The sequence below is a fragment of the Pelecanus crispus genome, chromosome W (genome assembly GCF_030463565.1).
Source record: "Pelecanus crispus isolate bPelCri1 chromosome W, bPelCri1.pri, whole genome shotgun sequence".
NCBI classification, from domain to species: domain Eukaryota; kingdom Metazoa; phylum Chordata; class Aves; order Pelecaniformes; family Pelecanidae; genus Pelecanus; species Pelecanus crispus.
Genome location: NC_134675.1, coordinates 12,785,834 through 12,811,722, shown reverse-complemented (window position 1 = coordinate 12,811,722; position 25,889 = coordinate 12,785,834). Strand labels below are relative to the sequence as shown.

General features: G+C 38.3%; 1 protein-coding gene across 1 annotated transcript; it reads right to left on the bottom strand.

The window, feature by feature from the left end:
• Window positions 1-11,860: 11,860 nt before the first annotated feature.
• Window positions 11,861-25,672, bottom strand: LOC142596526 (activated RNA polymerase II transcriptional coactivator p15). Its single transcript, XM_075725675.1, has 4 exons — window positions 25,601-25,672; window positions 23,733-23,852; window positions 14,380-14,488; window positions 11,861-11,940 (listed from the first exon to the last, which is right to left on the bottom strand). The coding sequence occupies exons 1-4, from the start codon at window positions 25,670-25,672 to the stop codon at window positions 11,861-11,863; spliced, it is 381 nt and encodes a 126-aa protein (XP_075581790.1).
• Window positions 25,673-25,889: the final 217 nt, after the last annotated feature.

The window sequence follows — 25,889 nt, the reverse complement described above, 5'->3', positions numbered from 1 at the left end:
CTGGGTTGAGATAAAAACAGTTTAATAATTGAAATAAAGTAAAATAGTAATGCTAATAGTAACAGTATAATAATGATAATAATAATCATGATATACGAAGCAAGTGATGCACAATGCAATTGCTCACCACCCGCCAACCAATACCCAGACAGTTCCTGAGCAGCAATCGCTGCTCCCTGGCCAACCCCCCCCCCCAGTTTATATACTGAGCATGACGTCATATGGTATGGAATAGCCCTTTGGTCAGTTTGGATCAACTATTCTGGCTGTGCCCCCTCCCAGCTTCTTGTGCACCTGGCAGAGCATGGGAAGCTGAAAAGTCCTTGACTAGCATAAGCAGTACTTAGCAACAACTAAAAACATCAGTGTGTTATCAACATTCTTCTCCTACTGAATCCAAAACACAGCACTATGCCTGCTACTAGGAAGAAAATTAACTCTATCCCAGCCGAAACCAGGACAGACCCTCAGCAACCCCACAATAGAAGGGTCCTCCAAGAGACCAGGCAAGGTGGACAACTGTTTAATTTCCTCTGTCTCCAAGGCAGGTATACCAAAAGCCCCCCAGTACCCTTTTGGGTCCTTGAAATACCCTCTCCTGAGGTAGTCTATGCCAAGGATGCATAATAATAATAATATACAAAGCAAGTGATGCACAATGCAATTGCTCACCACCCGACGACCGATACCCAGACAGTTCCCGAGCAGCGATCACTGCCCCCCAGCCAACTCCCCCCAGCTTATATAGCGAGCATGACATCATATGGTATGGAATAGCCCTTTGGTCAGTTTGGATCAACTATTCTGGCTGTCCCCCCTCCCAGCTTCTTGTGCACCTGGCAGAGCATGGGAAGCTGAAAAGTCCTTGACTAGCATAAGCAGTACTTAGCAACAACTAAAACATCAGTGTGTTATCAGCATTATTCTCCTACTAAATCCAAAACACAGCACTATGCCTGCTACTAGGAAGAAAATTAACTCTATCCCAGCCAAAACCAGGACAGTTGGTCAGGCAAGACTTGCCCTTGGTGAAGCCATGCTGGCTGTCTCGAATCACCTCCCTTGTCCTCCATGTGCCTTAATATAGCTTCTAGGAGAATCTATTCCATGATCTTCCCCAGGCACAAAGGTGAGGCTGACAGGTCAGTAGTTCCCAGGGTCCTCCTTTCTTCCCTTTTTAAAAATGGGTGTGCAATGTTTCCCTTTTTCCACTTGCTGGGGACTTCACCTGACTGCCATGACTTTTCAAATATCATGGAGAGTGGCTTGGCAACTACATCAGCCAGTTCCCTCAGGACTCTGGGATCTCTCGTCAGATCTCATAGACTTATCTATGTTCAGGTTCCTCAGGTGGTCTTGAACCTGATCTTCTCTTACAGTGGGAGGAACTTTACTCCCCCAGTCCCTGCCTTTTGGTCCATCCACTCGAGAGGTGTGGGAAGAGAGATTGCCAGTGAAGACTGAGGCAAAAAAGTTGTTGAGTACCTCAGCCTTCTCCTCTCCCATTGTTACCAGTTTGCCAATCGTGTTCATCAGGTGGGGTACACTTTGTTTGACCTTCCTTTTCTGGCTGACATACCTATAGAAGCCCTTCTTGTTATTCTTTGCATCCCTTGCCAAGTTCAGCTCCAGCCACACCTTGGCCTTCCTCACCCCATCCCTACACAACCAGGCAGTGTCCCTATACTCTTCCCAGGATACCTGTCCCTGCTTCCACTGCCTGTGCATTTCCTTCTTGCCCTTTAGTTTGACCAGCAGGTCTTGACTCAGCCATGCCAGTCTCTTCCCTTCCTTTCCTGATTTCTTACACATGGGTATTGAGAGCTCTTGCGCTCTATGGAAAGCGTCCTTAAAGATCTGCCAGCTCTGTTCTGCTCCCTTTTCCCTGAGGGCAGTTTCCCAGCAGGTCATACTGACTAAGTCCTTGAACAGCTGGAAGTTTGCCTTCCTAAAATTCAGGGTCCTGACTTTACTCTTCACCTGACCCATATCCCTCAGGACTGTGAACTCCACCAGTGTATGATCACTGCAGCTCAGGCTGCCTCCAGTCTTGACATCACTGATTAGCTCGCTTGTGTTGGTGACCATCAGGTCCCATATCTAATCCCCTCTGGTAGGGCTGTCTATTACCTGGCTTAAGGAGTTATCCTTGATGCACTCCAGGAGTCTCCTGGATTGCCTGCAGCTCTCCATGTTACTTTTCCAGCAGATGTCGGGGTGGTTGAAGTCCCCCAGCAGGCCGAGAGCCTGTGAGCGTGATGCCTCCTGTAGCTGGAGTAAGAAGGCTTCGTCAATAGGCTCCCCTTGATGGGGCAGCCTGTAGTAGACACCAACCACAAGGTTCCCTTTGTTGCCTCAGTCTCTGATTCTTACCCATAAGCTTTCAACCTGCTCGTGGCTATTCTTCAGAGATAGCTCTTCACAATCTATCTATTCCTTGACGAAGGGGGCAACCCCTCTACCTCTCCTTCCTCTCCTGTCCCTCCTGAACAGCCTGTAGCCATCGATAGCTGCACTCTAGTCATGGGATTCGTCCCACCAAGTTTCAGTAATGGCAACTAGGTCATAGCTTTCTAGCAGCACGGTGGCTTCCAACTCCTCCTGTTTGTTGCCCATGCTGTGTGCATTGGTGTAGAGGCACTTCAGCTGGGCTGTCAGCCATGTCACTTTTTTAGAGAAAAACACCTTAATTCCTTTGAGGTATTTCACTGGTGTTTCCCTGTTGGCTCCTATTACCTCAGGAGCCCCGGCTCATCTCTGTAAGACATGTTGTCTAGAAACAAGTTATTGGACTAGAGACACCATACAGCTGGTTTTTTCCCCTACTAAGAAGAGTCCAAAGAGACCGTTGCTGTACTTTGCAGCAGTACCTTGCCTCGTTTTGTAGCACTTTGGTGGAGGAAGGCTATTCTCCTTTTTCCAAGTGCCAAGGAGTGCTGGAGATAACAGGTATCAAAGCAGACAGCAAGATCTCATAGGTGCCATTGCTGCTGAGGTATGCCCACTGGCACTGAGAAAATGACAGGGTGAAAGATACTTTAGGGAGAATTACAAAAGGTAGGACCATAGTAAGATTGCTGATCATTCAAGAAAACCTGTACGCAGTAGAGAGATGAATTCACACTTCATGTCACAAAAAAATACCATATTTCAGTACCAGAACAACAGATATGAGCAAAGCCCACCTCATCAGAGGACAAGCCAAGAAGCCCACATGCAGTAACCCATTTTCACAAATTTTGCAAAGGACTCCTCAAATTTTCATATATTTTACAGCAGTAAATGCTCAGGTGCTGTCTGAAATAGCAAAGTCCCAAGGCAATAGAGGCACTATGTGGCCAGTGTGATTGTGCTGGTTTTCATCTCATTGCTCTGGCAACTTTCCTACAGGCTGAAACAAAATTCTTAGCAACAAGTAAACACGTATGTTATTCTAAATGTCTTGAACAGTGAACATTGTCTTGTTTGAACATATTGCTCAATGTAGTCACAAAAACGTATCTGCAAAACATTGGCCAATTGAGTCATCAAATGGAATTGACACAGGAATGTTTTTCCTGTGGGCTGAAGACAACCATTTTCTAATATCCCCAGTCCCATCATTAACACAATAAGAGGGTGTTATTCAAGACAACGCTTTTAATTTCAGCTCTCATTACTTTGAAAACAATGACTCAAATCCTTGTCCCACTGAAGTCAAAGTATTGACCAAAGGTTCACGTGTTAAGAAGTGGAGGAAAGCACTCCAACAGACGTTTAATTTCTAAATGCTGCAAGTGCCTCGGCACTATTGGCAGCCAGCAGTACAGAACACTCAAACAAGCTTTATTTAAAACTATTTGCCATCATAACCTAATACTCCCTCTGAGCTAGCTGCAGACTTTACTCTTTTCACAGCAGAGTCCTCCATAAAACATGGAGGAGGTTGACGACCTCTAAAGATCAAGCAAAGTACAGAAAGTATCTAGGAGGTTTAGAAATACTTTCAAGTGAAGGATTCCAATCCAATAATGGAGTGTTGTTATGGACTGCACGCAATGTAGATTTTCAGTTTTTCTACAACAAATACTTGCCATGACCTTTCTACTCTATAACATCCAAGAAATCCAAGTGCATAGATTGAGACTTAGTACCACTTACAAATTTATAGTTGCAGTACACACATACATTGCACTAACCTATACTGAATTATTACTTAAGCGTTGTTGTCAGCACAGAACTTGCATTTAGTAGCCACTTTATATAGAGATTTGTATGAATATTTGTTAGAGAAAATATAACAGTTATGAAAAAGTAATTATCAAGGTTTACCCAAAAAAAAAAAAATCCTACCTCTCTGAAATATCACGCACACTGTTGGAGATTTACCAACAGGTTGACAAACTGTTTTATACAAAGATTTTCAATTCAGATCTTGTATACTTTTAATGTGAAAAGCAGTGATTTGAATTCTTCTATTCCACTTTTTACGCCTTCCATACATGTTGCATTTGAAAGATCCATAATGAAAAAAGATCTGCTTAGCAACAGAACAGTATTACCTTACCTTGCACCATGACTCCCATCCTTAATGCTGTACCAATGATGCCTATGGAAGTACATCAGCAATGCCTCAAGCAGAAATGTAACCAGATGCAAAATAGAACTGGAAAATTATCTAAACTATGTATCAATTAGCAGAATTATAAATTTCTTGACTATGTGCTAATCTCAATTCTCTTGAAGACAAAAACCACACAAAATAGAATGTGTAATTAAAAAAGCTAAATATCCAAAGTTGAATTCAATAGAATAAATACACCAAAAACTAAAAATGTGAGTTGTGTCCTTCATTAATATAGCAGATTGCTAATACCAAGGCTTTGAGGCAATACTGACCTAAAGCAGATCAAAGTCATTGCCCAAAGCACACAGCAGCCCAACAACTTCCATACAAGAAGTTAACAGGTCTCTTCCTTCAGCCAAGGATGCGACCACCATCTATGGAAGGCTCCAAAGTTCTCACAAAGCTTCATAGAAATTTACCTACTCAGTCAAGATGAATGCTTCAAAGTATCAAAAGCACAAATAAAACCACTTAAAAACTATATATTGTTATAGACTCAATTAGCTTTAAAAATGTTGTGGTGCTAAACATAGTGTTATCTAGGCAGATTTTTTTAGAAAAATTCATTGCTATAACTTTTTCAAAAATATTGCATTAAAAAAGGGCATATTTGATGAACTCACATTTGAGTAGAAGCTTAGCATTTTTTAAACAGTTTTGGATTTAGTTTTTGCCTTCAAAATGAGAAAAATATTGTTTCTGGAACATGTCCTGAAAAAGTTCTGAAAATAACTCATTTCTTTAGCTGCACATGTCCCTCTCACCTTTTCACAAGGCATATCACAAGCTTGCAATTTTATAGTCCTGACAGTCACTTCTATCTCTTTTCAACAGGTGCTCAGACTACAGAGCAAACAGTCTCAGTCAGATAATCTAGGAATCTAACAAAATCTAGTAAGAAATGCATCCAAGCATGACCTTTGCAAGTCCATTTTCAAAAGCTACAACTGGAGCACGTTAAAAAATAAGGAGTTGCAAAACTCCTTAGTGATCACAGAAAAAAAAAAAAATTCAGTTTCCTGCAAAACAATGCCACAAAATTAAAATACCAAGGCATGAACAAATTTATAGGAGGTGCAGGGGAAAGAGCTAGATAACTTATTTACAAAGAATTGTCCCCAAAACCCAAAATGTCTGTCCCCAAACATTTTCCACAGGTTACTACAAATTGTTTTGATAGATAAAAGGCGCATTACTGTGAAATAGTAATATAATAGATGCTGTGTGAAAATGAGAAAAAGATATGCACTTTCCTTATAGCAATCTCAGAGTAAATCAGGCTGACTAGTTCTACTACTGAAACAGGACTACACAACGTATGCTGACAAATCTCTAAAAATAAAAATTAAAATTAATCATGGATTAAAAAAGTAGGGTATATGTAGGGACAAGCATGCAGCAAGTCAACATTGATCAAAGCTTCCTTTGAACAGACAGGAGAGCAGTCTTTACATCATAAATGTTCTACATCGCACTTTAGGAACTTCTTTCAGGCTACCCAAGCAACTGAGTTTTCTTTCCGTTAAACAAACCATTGCAATTACAGATACCCTTGCTTATGGCAAGCGGATGTCTAGGTGACAACTCCATTCATTTTTACCCCAGAAACTGTCTCTTTGTAGCATTTTCCAAGTTGTTAATAATCACTTCAGGGGAAAAAACATTTGTCCAGTACTTTTACTGCAGAGAATAATCCAAGCTAGTATGAAGAAAATTATTTCCTTTGGGAAGTATGCATGTTGGCAAAAGTAACCCAACTATTTTAAGCATACTTTATCACAATGTTAAAAAAAAAGATATATGACCATTAATTTGCCTGTGTTAGCAATAGTAGCTATATCTGCCAACTATCATTAGGATCCAATTGTTAAGATATTCCTTGTCTTGTGATAAAATGAGTGTAGCCAGAGATGCTTGTGTTCCAAGAGATGGAAAGATGCTTCCAATCAGAATACAAATAATAGAGGAAACGCAAAGGGAGCTGTAGGTCTCGGGTAAGGGATGGCAAATGGAAAGCAGAGGAAACAGCAGAGCTCTGCGAGGCCATTTCACATTGAGATAGCTAGCAAAAAGCTTCAAAGATTACATAAAACCAACACCACGAGCAGACTGCAAAGTTTTATTGCTATATGCAACCTAAGTTTCAATTTCAAGTAGTTAATTGTTAGGGTTGCCTCAATCTCCAGTTTGTTCTTAATATATACAGTGTTATTCATCTCTCCCTCAGATATATTGTGTGATGATATTTTAGTGACTAGAACAACTCAGGTCTTTTCATTCCTAAGATGAAATGGGCTTTATTTTCAACAGTCTGAAAATTATTCTGACACATTAGCCTATTAGTGAAAGCAGGAAACATTTAAATTCTTAAGGTGTGAAACAGTTGTTCTTTAGATAGCTATTTTCTATGCAACAGAAGTAACAGGGTTATATAAAAATCTTACCATTTCTTTACTTCAGCAATTTTTACCTCATTAACTTCTGCCCAAGCGAACTCATATCTAACAACAGTCTACTAGGCATGCTGGCCAAGGAGGCATAAAATGTTTTTCTTGTTTAGCCTTATCAAATACACCTAGATATTCCCAAGAACATAGTCTGTGCATTGCACCAACTTTTGCAGCTTTACAGCAAACTATTCACCTTTAGGATTATGGAGAGCCCACCTCCTTCCAAAGGACAATAATGTTTTTAAAAACTTGACTCCTCAACCCAACCTCAGTTCCTACCTCATTTGCCATCCCATCAATGACAAGCACATGGATTCATTCAAAGCAAAAAGTACAGATCTTACAAAAAATTGTAACATTTTTGTTCAATGAAGTGCCATACCAAGGGAACAGCTGCGTTACCAAGTTCTCAGCCTTTAAGTTATCCCCATGACTAATGGCATGTCCCTCTTCTCACAAGATGGCACAATTTAAGCTTCCCTGACAAACCATCACTGAGCCAAGGAACATTTATTTCAGTTCTTCAGCAGGTGTCTTCACATTTTTAGATAACAATATTAAGTTCAGAGCAGGGGACAATAACTTGATTCACAACAAGAAAAACATTGCCTATCAGATTTCTCTTCCATATGTAGTCACCAGAGCTATAGTCAAAGATTAATCCTATCAATAAGTGGATGGCAGCAAATGAGAAATAGGTAGGACACGATGACCCTCCATCAACCCCAAACTGCATTTCTTCCCTCCTTTGAGCCAAGGTAACTTCTGATTCCATGGCTATAAATTGCTAAATTAATCAAAATTACTTGAAGAAAAAACTGGCTACAATCAGTTAATCCACTCCCTACAGATCAGTCACAGCAAGCATGTGAAAAACAAATATCCTTCCTAACGAAGCCTACACTAATCTATGACCAATGATAAATAAATGGGTGAGCTTTTTTTTCTGTCTAATCTATGGTTACATTTATTGTCAGATCAAAAAGAAATTCCACTCAAAAGATAATCAGCCATTTTCTTAACAGTAGCAACTTATCAGGCACTTTCCTTCTGTTTGGTGTTTGAAAGTGTTTATACCTGCTGCTTCCATATTCACATGACACTTGTTGTTCTATCATAATGAAAAACTTCTATGCCTCTGGGCTAACACAAGCAACCACCCACCCGCAAACACAGACCAAGTATAAGATGATTAAGTTTTCAAATTTCCAAATTATAACAGTTGCAAGAAACAAATTGTTATGAAAACAGCTATTTAAGAAAAAATAAGTTTTAGTGCAGCTAAATTTCTATTAAAAATAACACTATGACAATGGAAGTCTTCATTTATTTCCAAGTGTTCAAATTGTTATTACATATATGCCATTTAACTACTTTTTATTTGAACATTAAGATAATTACAGTTGGAGGGCGCATATTTCCAGTGGCCTCTCTGCAGTAGATACCACCAGAACAAAACATAAAACATGAAACATTCCACATGGTTAACAATATGACATTTGAGTTACCAAAATTACAATCATCAATTTTTTGCTAACAGATCACATAAGTAGTACATAACTGGGGCATTTCCTTTAACAGAAATATCAAACTTAGTACTGCATTTGTTTAACTTCAATATGAACATCTCTACATAAAGAGCAACATTGTACATGAGTTTGATTTAGCACACATATGGTACTTTGGCAGCTCTAACTGTGATGTATTTTTCCTCCTAAGCTCCATAGTAGGTTTAATTTATAAAACATATTGCTAATATGCCCAGCATAAATACCAAGAATCAAATGCATCTTTCTTTTGCCACTTCAATGGGAAAGGGAGCAGTGTTTTTATCTCTTATTACACAGTCTTTTCATACATGCACAATTTTCTTCCATGGACACTTCTACATGTATCCTAACTACCATTCTGTCTGCAAGAAAATAATATTTATTGAAAAAAAAATCTGAATTTTCTTCTCAAATTAGAAAGACTACAGCCATAGACAATTACATGACAAATCACTACCAACTATTTATTTCAAAATAACATTGAATGTGTCAAATTTTTATCAAGTAACCAGCACATGAGTCATCTGAGGTGCAATGAATTCCCTCACAATTAAACATGTCCCATTTTGAGTTCATTTGTGAAACTGACTAGTTTATTAGTTACCTTTTTTGTAGAACAGTCATGCAGACATTAAGACTGGCTCAGGTAAAATATATATTTTATCATTATTACAGGTAGAAATATAACTGGCAGGTAGAAAACTAATTTTTTATTTTACTTAGCTTGTGTGTTTAAACTGCCCCAAGTTTTCTTGAGTAAAATGGGATAAACATCTCGAGTAATTATCACCACAAATTCAACAAAGATGTTATCTATAAGAGGAACTAATAGTTCTTGGTTAACAAATACTAATTTCTTTGAACATCTCTACCATCAGTTTCCACAAGAGAACTAATCACTATATTAAAACTTTTTCACTTACTCCCCCAAAATGAACGAATTTAATTCTCCACCTTCCTGAACACAATTATATTGTACTCTGATACACAACTGCCATCCAATGACCTACTACCACAGTAGTCTAAGTGAGGACAATGTTCCCTCTGTTATGATAATCATGCACTTTAAAGTAGCCACATGAAAGTTTTGAGGTAAAATGGGTGAAATCTGGTTGCAAAATTTCAGATTTAAAGGAAAAAAAAAAATCATATACATATATACTGCAAATAAAAAAACCCCACCTAGAATCTGTTGACAGTCATCTGAAGCAATTTATTTCATTCACTCATCTGTGAAATTTTAGCAGATATTTTGTATTTATTCTATTTGGTCTAAATACCCCTACATGCCATTAAGAGTCACTCAAAAAAGAATGTTGTGCCCAAAAACACAGCTGCTACCACAAAACATCTCTTCAACCTTTTATTCACCCTCAAGCAGTTCTTAAGAACTCAGACTTCCTGAGCTATACAAAAACAGATCTTAACTTTATTTGAAATATGTCAACGATGGATAAGTTAAAAAGCAGGTGGAGGTATCTGACATAATATTTAAATTAAATAATAATTATTTAATTTGATGAAGTCACCCTTCCTCACCCTTTAATACCCATTTGTATTGAATTATAAACTCTGCAGCACAGGAACAGTTTGTGTATGGCACTTAGCAGAACAGGACTTCCATGCATGTCTGCAATATAAACAATTATATTAAGATATTCCAAAATTAAACAAATAGTAAATCATGTTTACATATACAAAATTTTAAAAATACATTAAGTTTAACATCAAATGGGAAAATTACAGCTGAACCAATAAGTTGTACATTCACTACATAGTATTGAAATGTCAATTTTTATGAAGTTGTTTCATCATCTTCCTTCATTTAACTGAATTAAGTCAGAAAATAAGCTCTTCTCCAATTCCGCTAACATATATTTCTTTACTGTAGTTATGTGTCATCTATCTTTGATCTTTCACCATTAACTTCTGTACCGGCACGCCCCTTATCTCTCCAAGGTCTACTCAAACATCACATTCTCCCTTCTTCATTCCATAGTTTGTGACACCTACCAAGAAGCCCTTCAACTGGGGCAGCATCTAGTCTAATAGAGCTTCCACTGGACAGAAGCTTCTCTTACCAGAATAGTACACTGGTAGACAAGTGAAGTTCGCTAGAATCATGATCCACTATGTACCAGTGCTCCATTGTAAGTGCTAAGTATCTTCTGTACAAAAGATAAAACAGTTGTGCGCATGTAAGCCACATAAGGCAAGCCAAGTTAAATGGTTTGGGCAGGCAGTGTAGACAGGGCAGAAGCATGATAGCCAGATGTTTTGGCTGGAGCAATTTTAACCTTGTTTGACTGTTTAACCTGTGTTACAGCCTAGTTTAAGCATCATTGTTTACACAATACTCTCAAATGAACAAAAGCCCTACAAAGACAGGTTAACTGTTTTTTTTTCTATAGAATAGTCAGTATGTGTTCAAGAATGAATGTAATGCAAAGCTTGAAAAGGGTACCTAACTAATAACCACATTTGGAGCTTTTAAATACTATCTTACTCTGAGGTATATGTCTATTACTGTAAAAGTTTATGCATCACATTCTAAAATCTAGGGTCCAAGAATAAAGGTTAATTGTATTTTCTAAGTCAAGCAAGCTATAGAAAAACAGGAAGAAATAGTGTGTGGCTTGTGTTCAAGTGCTATTGTTTAGCATAGCACTTCATGCAAGTAATGCAAAAAAGTCTATATACTCAGGACTGTTTACATCTGAATAAATACAGTAAATTAGCAAATACAGTATTTAAAATTATCTACGAAAATGTGTTTTTCCAGGTATTCACTGTTTGTATCAAGTCTTAAAGAAGAAAGCTGTCAGGGCAATACCAAAGAATATGAAATAAAAGAAAAAAATTAAATGGAGACATTTTAAGAAATCTCCTCAGAAAACAAATTCATATTATCAGTTAACTAAACTGAAACTAAACCAAAGACTAAAGCTATTAGGTGGCCTTATCAGCAAACACCTTCAATCAAAAGGCCATAAACAACTATGCTTTACATATTATTTGATTTGTTTATTTTATACCATGAGGTGAAAGCAACACATTTCCTTTTAGTAAAGTATACACAAATAGTCTCACTCAGAATACACTTTTAATGCACATTAAAAAAAGTATTCATCTTACAAATCGTTTTGCAATCCAAATATACAACAACTTGAAAACAATATTTTAGAAAACAAAAGCCAATGTAAAAAGACCACTTAAAACAACTAAAACGATAAGGTTTCTGTATGGCTCTGTATTTACAGTTTTCTTACTGCATCATCAATATCAGAAATCTGTTCCTTCAGCTGGTTCCACTGTTCTGGATTTAAAGAAATACCTGAAATGCATTAAAAATAAATACTTAGGACAAAAAGAAAATTGTAGTGCAAGACCTTGCATAATTATCGTCAAGGCTGGTTTCATACACAAAGTCTATGTCACAACTATTAGTGCTTAAGCTACCTCAAGTGTAACCATCTTGGTTATAAACTACTCATTTGGAACACTTCAGTTTAACTTTAGACCTTGGCTTATCTCTGGACAAGTTTAACTTACAAAGAAAGTGAGTGCAGTATAACAAATCCATTCACAAGCATTAGCCTAAACACAGGAAGTGAAATACAGCTCTGGCCTTGATAGAAGGCAGCACAAGAGAAATGTAGGAAATCAATCATATTCCTGTTTGCTCCTAAAAGCCATACATCTGTGGTCTGAACTTCTACGCACTTTTAAAGTACCATAATTCTGGGGTTTTTTTTTTCCTCCTGTTTCTTAAAGCACTGTGAATAACATATACTATAAGTAACATTTTGGAGAGACTCTGTTCCACTCCCTAGCACTCACAAACCAACACAGAAGTTATTTTTTCACTTCAAGTTCACTATAGCTTCTAGTGACATTCAATCAGTAATTATTCAGTGCCCCATAACCCATCTCCTCAGTTCTAAATTTGTACTTCCTCAAGTTCAAGTCCAGGCACATGTTTCCTTTGTGCTTTAGTCTCCTCATACCCCTAAAATCTCTATGCCAACTCTATGCAAGTACAGACTCACAGGCCTACCTCTCATACTCTCTCTAGCAAGGCTCTTCTACTATTTACCCCCACTCTCCCCCCTCAGTGATCAGGCTTCCTTCATTGCTTTCTCCCTGTAGGTGGAGCAGGACCTGAAAACAGGTGAAATTTGGAATTCCATTTGGGGCTCATCACCTTTTTTTTTTCTTCTACCATCACTGTCTTATCAGAGCACCACTTATCAGAACAACGAGCAGTCTGCATGGAGCTATTCTAAGCAGTTTTCCACCAGTCTTTAGAGTGCAGATTTCTTTTGAAAACAGTTAGGCCAGGTGTGCTAAACCATTATTAGGGGACCAAACATCATCAAGATGCCCCCGAACAACATATCAGATAAACTGCATGCAGTTCAGACCTGCTGCTGGAAACAATCTGATATAACAATTATAAAATGTTGGATTCCCCCCCCTATATTTTATTACACAATTTCAACTGTTCATACTGGTTTTAGGATAGCTAGATAAGGGGCTCATAAGTGCATCAATGGATCATTAGACTCACATACTGTATCAGATTATTATTAGTTTTATCCTAATAAAATTCAGATCCTTTTGCCACATTGATAAACATTTATATCTACATCATGTAATTTTTGTCACTTGGCATACCCATCAAGTTTCATTGTAGTTTACCACTCAGACTGCATATACTTTTGATTTCCACCTCAAAACACAGACAGCAGTTTAAAGTCCTTAGAAGTTGGAGCAATCTTTTTTGTTAAGTAGCAGCAACGCATCCCAACTGAGAAATTTTCCTGTACAGTACTGGTACACCTGTTTATACAAACCTATTCTCAGTAATTATTTAAGAGCTGTTGAAAATGTTTCTCAAGCTTTCCAAACGTCTATTTGCTCCTGGACACACTAGGAGAATGTAGCAAACCTTATGCTGATTCTACATTAAATGTCTTCAATCTCCAGGACAGGGTGCTTCATACTTACCTCTTTCCTTGGCACAATATGAAAAAATATTAAAAGTAAGCTTTTCTAACAGAAGCAACATGACATTAAGGAAAGCACTACTACTGCAACTATCCTCACATCCCCATCTTGCAGGTGGTAAAGTTCTGAAAATGGTTCAGTGAAGGCATGCCATAAAAAGTAAGTATGGGAGTAGCAATTAAAGGTACAATGGCTTATGCTGTGTTGCAGATTAGAAGTACAGTACCAAAACTTGAACACTTAAGGTATTTTCACCTGAACTAAAATCTTGAAATATTTTTTACAAAATTAGTCACATTAAATATTTTAATTATTTTAATCTAAAATTTGATAGAAAGTGAAGATAATTGTTTTAAAGAAATTAACATCTTATTACAAATGAATAACAAATCTTTTCAGTGACTTTTGATATAAGAAATCTAATTGTAATAAAAGCAAGAAATGGAGTTAAGTTAATCAATGGGAAAATGTATGGCTATGTATATAATTCCCATAAAAAAATTTGCTTGTATTTGATGCCTTGTTTTCCATAAATCATGGGGGGTCCATTTAGGAAAACAGACTCAGGCCAACGAAACCACTTTGCTTTTGTTTATAATCTACAGATAAAACTAATCATTTGTTAAAATATAAATTATAAAAGAGTAAAAATATTACTCTAAAAATACCATGTAGTAACAAAGTATAAAAATCTGATACACAAAGTTCTCCAGCAAACTGCAGACAATGTTTTAATACAAAATAACATGAAGCAGAACAATACCTTTTCTGCCAGGCTTCATTTCACCTTCTTGATCCATCCAATATTCTCTAATATCAATTAAGACTTTCCCTTTAAAGTCACGAACACTGACATACCTCATTTTGCCAATCTGTCAAAACACATAAGAGGATATCTTTTAGATATTTTACGTATTACAGCATTCACTTTTACCAGCAGTATCAGACTTGGACATGTGACGTTGCACATTGCAGCTTATTTTAGACACCAGAAAAACAACTAGATCAAGAGCTTAATCCAGAGTAGTCAGTAGGCAAATAAGTAATGACAATATAAATGGATGAATGACTTAAAACCAGTTGAGCATTCAATGCTCAATGCAAAAGTGGCTCTCCTAGAATAAAAATACCTATATTCTTAACAAGCTTACTTCTTACAAAACCCTCTAATTTACTGTTTTCTAAAATAAAATTTTGCCTCTATTATAACCATCTTTGTTAGTAGCAATTGTAAACAAACAGAGAAGAGGGAGCTCTACTCCCAAATCTAAATTTTAGTCCATGCCATATGTACAGAAAACAAATTAGATATTCACATGAGATAAGCACAATTTCTAGAGATTTTTTTTCCCCCTCCCCCCCTTTTTTCTTTTTTTAAGCACAGTAAATACAGATGGAAACAAAAGCCACCAACTGTCCCATGCCTGCTCCCAAGTCCTCATGGCACTTCATTAGAACTGTGGTTAAAAGACTACTGCACTGTACCAGATGTTCCAAAAAAAAAAAAAAACAAAAACAAAAAAAAAACCCCACCAAACCACCACCAAAACACAACCCTCATCCAAATCCTTTAAGTTTACCAGCATGTAGCACAGTATGAAATGACTTTGGAATTTCATAATTTCACACCACAGTGGCTTAACTGAATTATGAGGACTTCTTTTTTCTTAGGACAAAAAAAAAAGGGGGGGGGGGGGGGGGGGGGGGGAGACAAACAACAGGCACACTGACAATTCTGCATTACACTACATATTTAGGCTTTATCAAATTTTTCCAGATTTGATAAAAAACTATTCATTCACATAAATTCAAAGTATAATGTGAATTTGAGAATCAGAAATTAGATAATAAAAACACAATCAAATACAATTCATGTAAAAAATTCTTAGTATTCTATATGCACCTTCTGGATACACTTTATGAAGAAAGAACACATTCTAAAGTAAGAAATTTTAAAAATACAATATTCCTTCCTGACAAACCATTAGTTTTAGTTTTCAACTTCCTTAACTTATGCATCTTGCACTTTGACATAGTTTAATGGGGGGCCAAACACATCTTACTAGCATTAAGTCTGACCAGAAAGCATGAACAACTCTCCAATCAATTAAAATCATCCACAGATGTTTAAGTCATAAAAGCTGTTATTTCACAAAATACATATAAACAAATATGCTTTATGTTTGCTTAAAGTAATTTTTCTTCTTATGCAGATCATGCTAAATTAACTCTAAAATGTATTTTAAAACAATTGGGACATCTTTAGATGCCATAAGCCTGAAGCAGTTGTTTTCCTAATTCAAAGCATCCTTTAAAATGAACAAGTTTATAAGATAGTATTTTGTGATTAATTTATTAAATACTTTCACAGTACTACAAATTAACATTCAAAAATAAGGTATGATGTCATGGTAGCTGAGTTTTCAGACCAAAATTGTTACCATGCCCAAGTCCGTCAGCACTGCTGGCAAAAGATATCTAAATAGCCTACATGAACAACATCTCTTGGTTTTACCCTATAACGCTTCAGTGACTTTTAAGGTCACCTCTAAAACCAGCTTCACATAGTAGTACTCCATAACATTATATCAAAGAATATTAGTGCATTGCCAAGTAATTCCAGATTTGCTCTAAGAAATAAAATCTGATACAATATAGCAGATTATAGCTGCAAATACAGTAAAAGGTTATAGGATTTGAATATTAGACATAAGACTACATGTCTTAATTCAGCTACAGTAAGGCAAGGGGCAATAATACAAAGTACACATCATTTACTTAGTCAGTAAGCCTACCTTAAATGTAAACAGTCTCATTTAAAAAAGCTGAAATTAAGTTAGGTTCTATGCCACTGTCTAGATTTCAGCTGAATGCTTACATTAAATTTCAAATGTTTAGCTGAACTCTATGCAAAACAACTGCTGCTGCTAAAAGCTTTAAATAGGCTTCTAAAGTACAGTTTAAAAAACTCAACCAAAATATAGATTTATTTAAGTAAACTGATCTTTCTTGAAGTTCAGTTACCTGCAATTCTGGCACCGAGTCATTCCTGAACAATTCTTTGTTCACATAGCAGCTGATAGTCCTAGAATAATTTCACTGATCTAAGACACCTTTATATCTCTGTAACCACATTAGTGTTCCAAGGACTGTATCGATTTATAGCAGGGTAGTTACTGCAGTTCAACATTCACAGAAAAGTTCATATGCTTTTTATTAAATATCACAACTCCTTAGATATACTACTCTAATTAAATAAATCAGAAGACATTAAAAACCACTATTTCCAGATTTCTGTTTCTTAAAATGCACTGAACTGTGCCTAGGTTTCTTTCACAGCCATGCAACTGACTTCCTGTATGAGTTTCAGCAACTACCTTCTTCACCATTTTTCCTCCTATTTCCAGTTTGCCTTGATTAAACTATATACATGTTGTAGAAGTAGAAACAGCAAAAATAGCATCGTTCTTTCTTAGCTGATAACTATACATATAGCATTACAAGAAGCACAAAAAGCTAATGTAAACTCCTAGAATACAGTATTGTAAACAGCTGAGATGTGCAACACAGCAAATTGGTTTAACACATTGTCCTGGTTTCGGCTAGGGATAGAGTTAATTTTCTTCCTAGTAGCTGGCATAGTGCTGTGTTTTGGATTTAGTAGGAGAAGAATGTTGATAACACACTGATGTTTTAGTTGTTGCTAAGTACTGCTTATGCAAGTCAAGGACTTTTCAGCTTCCCATGCTCTGCCAGGTGCACAAGACACCAGCGGGAATGAAAGCACAGCCAGAATAGTTGATCCAAACTGACCAAAGGGCTACTCCATACCATATGACATCATGCTCAGTATATAAACTGGGGGGAGTTGGCTGGGGAACTGTCTGGGTATCGGTTGGCGGGTGGTGAGCAATTGCATTGTGCATCACTTGCTTTGCATATCATTCTTATTACTACTATTTTACTTTATTTTATTTCAGTTATTAAACTGTTCTTATCTCAACCCAGGAGTGTTTCTCACTCTTACTCCTCTGATTCTCTCCCCCATCCCATCAGGGCAGGGGGAGTGAGCAAGCGGCTGCGTAGTGCTTAGTTGCTGGCTGGGCTTAAACCACAACAGTCCTTTTTGGCGCCCAACATGGGGCTCAAAGGGTTTGAGATAATAACAGATTAACCAGAGTGTATTAAGGAATCTGTTAACAGTTGCCGGTCACAATATTAGTTCATCTGATCTGCACCATGCTCCTTTTTTTGCTGTACATGTTAAAGATTGGTGTTTGTTTGTGCAATGTGCCATGCTCTACAGTGATTCATGATCTTTTGCTTGGGAGATTCCTTATCAAAACCCTGACCTTGAGCATTCTTTGGTATTTGGGTTTCATACAGAAGTCATTACTGTACTTCAGGTACCACCTCATGGAGAGAGTTAGCAATTATACTTCTTCCTCCGAGAGATCTGTTGTGGAGGAAATACAGAATGGCACCTTTGCTACCTTCTTCTATGATGTTTCCTCCTTCATTACAACAACTTTCCAGTATCTTGAACACCCCTGGGCAGTTAAGATACTTCTATTGATACTTCTTGGGAATGTTGTTTCCATTTTGATAAAGGTCAGTAAGCAGTTTAAGAATATCATCCAGAGATCTACCCCAAGGCTGGATAGTTATGAGTGGCAGGGTGTGTGGAATAGTATGGGCAAGTACCTAGGGCAGTGGGGACCTCCAGTGTTTTGGAACTTCACCCCTGAACAAGTGCAGAATCCTGAAGAATTAGTAAAGTATTTGGAAAAAGTATGTTGTCACCCTGGTAGCTCCAGAGAGACACAAATCATTGCAACATGCTGGGGACTGCCCCTTGCCTATTGAGCCGTGGTCAACACTAATCAGTACCCTCAAGGGAAAGAGAAGGTCTCTGGATCTGATGACAAAACGACAAGCACTACAGCTACTAAAACCCCAGCCACAGGCAGCGTGGCTAAACCAGAGAACCAACCCGTGCCAGTATCATTACAAGAAAAAATACACAAGGAAATCAGCTCGTTTAGTAAGGGATGAAGATGAACCAGGGCCATCACAAGAACCAGAGGAGGAAGAGGCAGAACCCATAAATGAGTTGGTAACCACCTGATCACTATATCTGAGTGAGCTGAAAGATATGCAAAAAGATTTCAGTCATCATCCAGGCGAGCACATCATCACCTGGCTGCCCCGATGCTGGGATAATGGGGCCAGTAGCCTGGAATTAGAGGGTAAGGAAGCCAAGCAGCTGGGATCCCTTTCCAGGGAAGGGGGCATTGACAAAGCAATTGGAAAAGGGGCAAAAACGCTCAGCCTCTGGAGGCAACTGCTGTCAAGCATGAATGAAAAGTATCCCCCTTCAAGGAAGATATTATATACTGCCCAGGCAAACGGACCACCATGGAGAGAGGTATCCAGTTCCTCAGGGAATTAGGCGTGCTGGAGGTGATTTACAGTGACCTGAATGATGAGCAGTTACCCAAAGACCCAGATGAAGTCAGGTGCACATGACCCATGTGGCGGAAGGTGGTACAGAGCGCACCAGCATCGTATCCCAACTCATTGGCAATACTGGCCTGGAAAGACGATGAGGCACCAGTGGCAAGCAGCCTCCAGGAATACAAAGAAAGTATCTCTTCCTCCCTACAGGCCTGTGTCTCGGCTGTGGAAAAACTGTCTGAAAAAAACTGTCCTGGGAGGTCCAGCAACTCAGAGAGGATATGTCCTACTCCCCACCTGTACGGACCACTATCTCTGCCATTAGGAGTCAATGTCCTTATGCTCAAGAGAGAGGATATAGAGGATACACACCACGGGGCACCCTGTGGTTTTACCTGCGTGACCACGGAGAGGACATGACAAAGTGGGATGGAAAACCCACCTCAACCTTAGAGGCACAGGTACCTGAGTTGCAAGGAAAAACTATTACAAAAGGCGGTTCTCCCAGGAAAATTGCAGCTCCAGTTTCCAGTGAGCAGATCCCCAGACAGAGTAAGAGGGCTAATTTTACTTCCGATATTAATCGAGGGACCCTTAATGCACATTTACAAGAAGTTAACAATTAATACTAAAACCAGGGCTAGAGGGACCCTGCCTCCAGCCAGGTGGAGGAAAGAGACAACCAGGTTTACTGGCCTGTGTGGATTCGATGGCCTGGCACGTCAGACCCACAGGAGTAGAAGGCTCTAGTTGACACCAGTGCACAGTTTACCCTAATGCCATCAAACTATAGAGGGACAGAACCCATCTGTATTTCTGGAGTGACAGGGGGATCCCAACAGCTAACCGTATTGGAGGCTGAAGCGAGCCTAACCAGGAATGGGTGGCAGAAGCACCCCATTGTGACTGGCCCAGAGGGTCCATGCATCCTCGGCATAGATTACCTTAGGAGAGGGTATTTCAAGGACCCAAAAGGGTACTGGTGGGCTTTTGGTATAGCTTCTACTGTGGGGTTGCTGAGGGTCAAAGAACAACAGGTGCCAATCGCTACCACAACAGTGCACCAGTGGCAATATCACACCAACCGAGACTCCCTGATTCCCATCCATAACCTGATTCGTCAACTGGAGAGCCAGGGAGTGATCAGCAATACTCGCTCACCCTTTAACAGTCCCATATGGCCAGTGCGAAAGTGTAATGCCCTGTGGGGACAGTTGCAGCAATGGAAGCAAAGCAACTGGCAGCACATAGGCAAACCCATCTGGGTTGCTGCATTGTGTCAAGATATTGCTGCCCAGGTATAGAACCTGGTTGTAAAGGTACGTCATGTAGATGCTCATGTACCCAAGAGTCAGGCCACTGAAGAACATCAAAACAACCAGCAGGTGGATCAGGCTGCTAAGATTGAAGCGGCTCAGGTGGATCTGGACTGGCAACATAAGGGTGAATTATTTATAGCCTGGTGGGCCCATGACACCTCAGGCCTTAACATACTGATGTTTTAGCTGTTGCTAAGTACTGCTTATGCTAGTCAAGGACTTTTCAGCTTCCCATGCTCTGCCAGGTGCACAAGAAGCTGGGAGGGGGCACAGCCAGGATAGTTGATCCAAACTGACCAAAGGGCTATTCCATACCATATGACATCATGCTCAGTATATAAACTGGGGGGGGGGGGGGGGGGGTTGGCCGGGGGGCAGCGACTGCTGCTCAGGAACTGTCTGGGTATCGGTCGGCGGGTGGTGAGCAATTGCATTGTGCATCACTTGCTTTGTATATTATTATCACTATTATTATATTGTTATTACTACTACTACTGTTTTATTTTATTTCAATTATTAAACTGTTCTTATCTCAACCCAGGAGTGTTTCCCACTCTTACTCCTCCAATTCTCTCCCCCATCCTACTGGGGCAGGGGGAGTGAGCGAGCGGCTGCGTGGTGCTTAGTTGCTGGCTGGGGCTAAACCACACCACATATTAATTCTGAAACTTAGGCGGTCACCAATGCATTTCTCCATCAATCACCTTCCAGATCATCACAAACTGAAATATTTATCTACTTTCAGGAGCCTACAATAGGTAAAGACATTACACTGGGAAACTGAAGAACAGGCAAACTACTTTTCAAGTAAGAATTTCTGTGAAATACCTGATCACGTCATGTGGTTCCACTCTGTGTAGTCATTAATACCATATCCTGACAGCATTAACAATCCTTATCCAAATCAGGCATAGGTAGATGACAGTATTTGTCAAACCAACCAAAGCACATGGAGAACTCACATTGGCTCGAAGCCACAGTCATCTAATGTATCAACACTAAACCCTTCCACATTAACATGAATAATGCTTGTCCTTAGGGCCTCTAGTAATACACCACAAATAAGAGTAAGAAATTTCTGCACCCCAACTGCACCCAAATCCTTTAACAAATTCCAAAGTATACTAGGCTACCTATAAAACCTAAAAAGGCTGAGATGTAAATAAATAAAATGCACTTGGTCTCTTATACTGAATTAATTCCCTTCTACTTACAGTTATTCTATTCTTCATAATTAGTTTCAAGAATACCATTACACCAACTGTAGTTTCAAACAAAAATAACAACGTAGATCTTTATATGACTGCTGTATTCAGAAGATTCAGCATTTTCAATGAGCTCAATATCAAGGGAAGCTGTATACTTTAAAAACACAGCCCAAAGGTGTAGAACAGCAAACCATCAAGTTTCACATCATTTGCTGCCACTCCCACACACAATATGGACACCACAGAGCTTCTGACTATGAATGCTTTACAGCCTGATTTCCATCAACTGAAGCCGCGCTTGTAAGTTATACTGCAGAGTCACTTGCCAGAGATCATTTTACTACCATGGGGAAGCAGAAAGGAGAGTTTCTAGTATTACTAATAGTCCTAGAAGAAACAAAACCATACTTAAAAATTAACACGCAACTAGATCTTCTAAGCATGCTCTCCTGGGTAGGGGGGAGAGGGGGGGAAGTATCCTCAGACCTCCAGTGCTATTTCTACACTGAAACAGTTGCATCTTAGTTTATGCACATAAGCTGATGTAGCATGAAAAAACCCACAATGCTTCACATAACACAATAAGCAATCTAAAAAACCACTTTTGTTATTGAGTACTAAAAGGCATGCAGAGACTAAGGAACACTGATGGTTTAGGTCAAGGTGATATTGAAATATTTTTTCTATATTTTACTCAACACTGGAAGAATCCTGCTCTTATCAGACTAATACAAGTCCTCTACTGTCTGGTTTCAGTAACTTTTTATTATTTTGGGTCAAAAAGGTTGAAAGAAATCAGAGCACACAAAAACTTTTGCTTTTATTTGAAGGGGGGGTGCTTTGGGGTTGGGGGGGGGGGGGGGGGGTGTTTGTTTTGGGTTGTGGTTTTTTTTTTCACCAGGAGATCATTAAAAATTTTAACCATTTTCCCCAAGGCTGGAATTTCTGAACCTATTACAAACATAGCATAAAGCTTATACATAGAGTTTTTTTGAGTTCTAACTGCAGTTCACCTCATTAGGTGTAGAAGATACTATCTCATTTTTCCTACATGGATCAAAGCATGCCCCAACAGAACTAAAAATATTATATTCTTCCTTCAATGGGGAAGTCCAGACATTGATGCCCAGTGTCTTTAATTAAAGCTCTCCCTCCAGTTATACATGAAGAGGAAAGTGAGAATTGATACATTAAAAATAAATGCCCTGTATTACAGTATCAGTTAAGCAGGTCTTCTCTCTAGAAAAGATTTTTTTTTTTGCCATATTACTTTGCACGGCTACAGCCCAAACCCATTTCTTTTGCCTTACTCAGTGTTGGGACCATCTTATAAGGCACCTCTCCCATACCCTTTCACAAACTTAAGAATCAAAGTCTCTAAGAATTTAAGTTCCTTTCCTATCCCCTCCCCTTTCAAGGCAGCTAGTCACAGACATTTAATAAGTCTTGATCCACACCCCTAAAACAGGTAATTCTGAGCTTACATATATTCTTGCACAGCTTTCAGTATACATTGCTACTGCCCTGGCTAACCCCAGAACTGCAATACCCTCAATTCACAAATACTTCTTGCTACTGAAAAAAAATATACATTCATACCATCTTAAAAATAAGGACAACGTCAAAAATTACAATTTTTTTGGATGTTCAGTGATAATCCTGCATCATAAAGGAACAAGCAAAGCTTATTCCAAGACACTGTCTTATAAGACAGAAGCCAAGTTGCCCTTGATCTAGTTAATAGGAATGAAGAGTCCATACTTTGGTTTCCAAGAACCTTTCTTTCAAGAGCACCAATTAAAAAACATTTCCATGTAGAGACAGTCCCGATTTAATATTTACAGTATACTCATGGTAAGTGCTGTATTTACAGACAAAATGACTACCCAGAGTTACCATGGGCAAAGACATGAAGGTTAGAATCAATTGCCAGATTCTATTACTCTGCTGAAACCTGACAATGCTTTTTCTGAGCATCTCATCTGCACGCTAGCATTGTAATCCCCTTTGGCCAAGGCTTCAGGAGATCAAGCACTATGCTATCAAGATATTCAGATCGCCTCATAAGATTTATACTGAATATGATGTAAATGGTTACCTTAACCAGGCTGTAAGAGACACATCAATTTTACCTGAAACATATTCTCATCTCTGTTACTGCTTTGCTTAGAAGAAGCTGCACCTTTTGAACTTTCACCAGTCTTTTGTTTCTTTACAGGCTTTTCTGGAGCTGCTTGCTTTTTCCGCTTTGCCTTGGAACAAGAATAAAAAGAAAGAAATGCATGAACTACAACTCATTTCATAAGTTACAAAAAAGTTTACGTTAGAGGTCACAAACTACTACTATGCAATACGCATTATCACCTTCCTTCTGTGAAGGCAGGAATCCAATACTGTACATTTAGACTGCAATTTCAAAAAAAAAAAATCTTCAAATGACCCTAATTCGGTTCCCAGTGAAGTTTACCATAACACTTTGACTTTAAAGAATTGAATTAGATCAAAATACATTTTGAAAAGCCTACTCTTTTTGTGCAGTAATATTGTCAGTTCAGTAGTTTTAATTAAAATTCTGATGGAAGTTTCACCTTCCTTTCCACCAAGTAAAATGAAAAATGTAGGACAGCTAACAACTCTTCTAAAAAAGAAAAAATAATAGATGAGATAATGAAAAAAGGATCTGGAAATCAAATCCAGCAGAGGAGGTTTTTTTGTTTTTTGATTTTTTTTTTTAAATCAGAGTCCAATCTCTGTCCATAGCATGATAAAACATGTTTTTAAAACATTCAGACAATATCACCTGTAAATCAGATTACTTTGCTAGCGGATGCTACAAAGTTACTATTTCTAATTACTAATGGTTATATAGTAATCATTCCTGCCCCAAGGAAAGAGTAATACAAAGACACCAAAAATTAGTCTCACCTGCTCAAATCATATTGTAGATAATCTCTTTTAAAGACAAACAGTTCCAACAAATATGGGAGATTGTCATGGGGGAAAAAAAAACACCTTACTGCCCACTGAAGCAGACTGTCAGACTATGTCTTTTCAGGAATACATTTCCCTAACAACAAAAAACCACACCCCACACCTGACCATTTTCTCTTATATTAATATTTGTCAAAACACCCAATTTGCTAAGTGCAACCAAGTCACATTTGAACCAATTCAGTAAAGCAGACCAAGTCTCTTCACATACTGCACTATAAGACCTGATGTCTGTATTACCACCTAGCATTTCTTAAAAAGATAAATTCACTGTTGTATTCAGTTTTTGTTTGTAATGACTGGTACATCTATACAAACTTATAAATTAAATAACTATTAAAAATAAATGAGAACACTAAATTTATATGTTTAAAACAGTTAACGTTAAAATTATCTACTCAAAGACATTCAGATTGGCTCAGCTTTTAAGTGAGAAACTAGCAGTGGTATTACAGTAAACGTAAGAATCTGAAACAGAGAAAAAGAACATGTGAACAAGATAAGCAAGTGGCACATGGATGACAGGGCAAGTGTAGGCTTTTGTTTTGGACTTGCAAGTAATCCAGATACCAAAATGAAGGGGGGTGGGGGGTCCTCAAAATTAGTCCAAATTCTTGCCACCAGGGGCAGCTTATACAGAAGCCTTCTATCACTTGCCACAAAGCAGTAAAGAATTCCAGGAAGCTTGTGGCTAGATATACCATACAGAAAATCCTGAAGAAAGCAAAATGCAACTTAAGAAAAAAAGTTTACTGCAAAGCAAAAAGCATCCACCCAAACCCTAATCATGGGGGGTGGGTTTTGTTTTGTTGTTTTGGGGTTGGAAGGGATGTTTTGGTTTTTGGGGGGTTTTCGGGGGGTTTTGTGGTTGGTTTGTTTGTTTTTTAAGTGTCTGATAAATCACATGGAATGACATGCATTTTTGTGACATAATGCTCACCTAATTCCTTAAACCCAGCCTGAAATATAAGAGTTAATACAGTAGTTATAAACTGCATATAATGTTCACCTTTTTGTCAACTTCACTATCTGAATCACTGGCAGATGAGCTTGAAGACACAAGTTCCTTTGACTTAGGCATTCTAGGAAGAAAAAGATAACATGAGAACACTATATAACGAATACGTCCCATTATGACTAGAAAGCCATCTTCAAACCTCTTTGTAAAGGCTCATCTTATTCATCTTATTCAAAACCCTCCTTTCCTGCCTTTTCATATAAGCTTTAATACACTTTGTACATGTGATCTACAATGTGAACACCCTTCCCTCTTATATCTCTTCCCCTTTTTTGCTGCA